The sequence below is a fragment of the Sprattus sprattus genome, assembly GCF_963457725.1.
Source record: "Sprattus sprattus genome assembly, chromosome: 1".
Lineage (NCBI taxonomy): Eukaryota > Metazoa > Chordata > Actinopteri > Clupeiformes > Clupeidae > Sprattus > Sprattus sprattus.
This window is the reverse complement of record NC_137920.1, coordinates 7152807-7154274: the sequence shown is the minus strand read 5'-3', so window position 1 is coordinate 7154274 and position 1468 is coordinate 7152807. Positions and strand designations below refer to the sequence as shown.

Sequence of the window (1468 nt, the reverse complement as noted above, 5' to 3'; positions counted from 1 at the left end):
AGTAGTGAGTGTGGAGAGAGGGAGAGAGAGGGAGAGAGGGATAGAGAGGGAGAGAGGGATAGAGAGGGATGCCGGAGAACGAGAGGAGCAAGAGAGAGAGGAGGCAGGAAGACCAGCACTGAGTAGTGATTGTGGAGAGAGGGAGAGAGAGGGAGAGAGAGGGAGAGAGGGATAGAGAGGGATGCCGGAGAACGAGAGGAGCAAGAGAGAGAGGAGGCAGGAAGACCAGCACTGAGTAGTGAGTGTGGAGAGAGGGATAGAGAGGGAGAGAGGGATAGAGGGAGCACTGAGTAGTGATTGTGGAGTGAACGTGAGAGGGGTAAATGAAAAGACAATGTCCACTGTTAGTACCTTCCACATGTGTGTCTCTGAGTGCACCGCTAGTGTGTATGTGTGTTTGTTGTTTGCGTGTGTGTTTGTTTGTTTGTGTGTGGGTTTGTAGTTTGTGTGTGTGTGTCTCCGAGTGCACCTCTAGTTTGTGTGTGTGTTTGTTTGTCCTCCATTGACGTCATGTGGCCCCGTCTCCACCAATCACGATCTTCCCTTTGCCAGCTACTTCCTGTGCTATGAAGAGGTAGCGAGAGAGGGAGAGTGGGCAGAACAGGAGGAGTGCAGGAGCGAGGGAGAGAGAGGAGAGGAGAGGAGGAGAAGAGAGAGCGGAGGAGAGGAGAGGAGGAGGAGAGAGAGTGGAGGGAGAGAGAGAATCAAGCTGTGGTCCATCGGGCACTGGGTCCAGATGTACCCCAACCCACAGACGGAGGATATCTACGAGTGGTGAGACCAACCACACACACACACACTCCCTAACCCCCCCCCCCCCCCCCCCCCCCCCACACACACACACACACACACAATCCCTAACCCACAGACGGAGGATATCTACGAGTGGTGAGACAACACATGCATGTACGCACGCACGCACGCATGCACGTGATGTAACTGAATGTGTGTGTGTGTGTGTGTGTGTGTGTGTGTGTGTGTGTGTGTAGGATCTTGTGTGGGATTCCTCGAGGGCAGTATCAGCAGTTGTTTCAGCTGGGGGCAACAGAACCGTCCACCTGCAGTGCCACTGACTGCCTGCTAGAGGCGCTGATGTCCTACGATAGTCAAATGAGACCACAGCAACACGGCTACAACGACCAATGACACCACAGCAACACGGCTACAACGACCAATGACACCACGCCTACAACAAACAATGACACCACAGCACTACGGCTACAACAACCAATGACGCCACAGCAACACGGCTACAACGACCAATGACATCACAGCACTACGGCTACAACAACCAATGACACCACAGCACCATGTCTATTACAACCAATCAGACCACAGCACCATGGCTGTAGTAGGTTTTCAGGGGTGTCTGATGGTCTTGAGGGGCAGAGGAGAGGGGGTCTTGTAGGCCTTTAGGGGTATCTCAGGTGCTTTAGGGCAGCATTTATTCGGCACCTCCATTCCCAAG

General features: G+C 53.5%; 1 protein-coding gene across 1 annotated transcript in view; it reads left to right on the top strand.

Annotated features, from left to right (window-relative positions):
* cUnh19orf67 (chromosome Un C19orf67 homolog) overlaps positions 1-778 on the top strand; it is a gene marked incomplete at both ends in the record, with an annotated part of 4241 nt that extends 3463 nt beyond the window's left edge. Inside the window, 2 exons of the mRNA XM_080845813.1 lie at positions 553-574; positions 704-778. Of these exons, the coding sequence (XP_080701939.1) occupies positions 553-574; positions 704-778 (97 nt within the window). The remainder of the gene's footprint in view (positions 1-552; positions 575-703) is intronic.
* Between the last annotated feature and the right edge of the window lie 690 nt (positions 779-1468).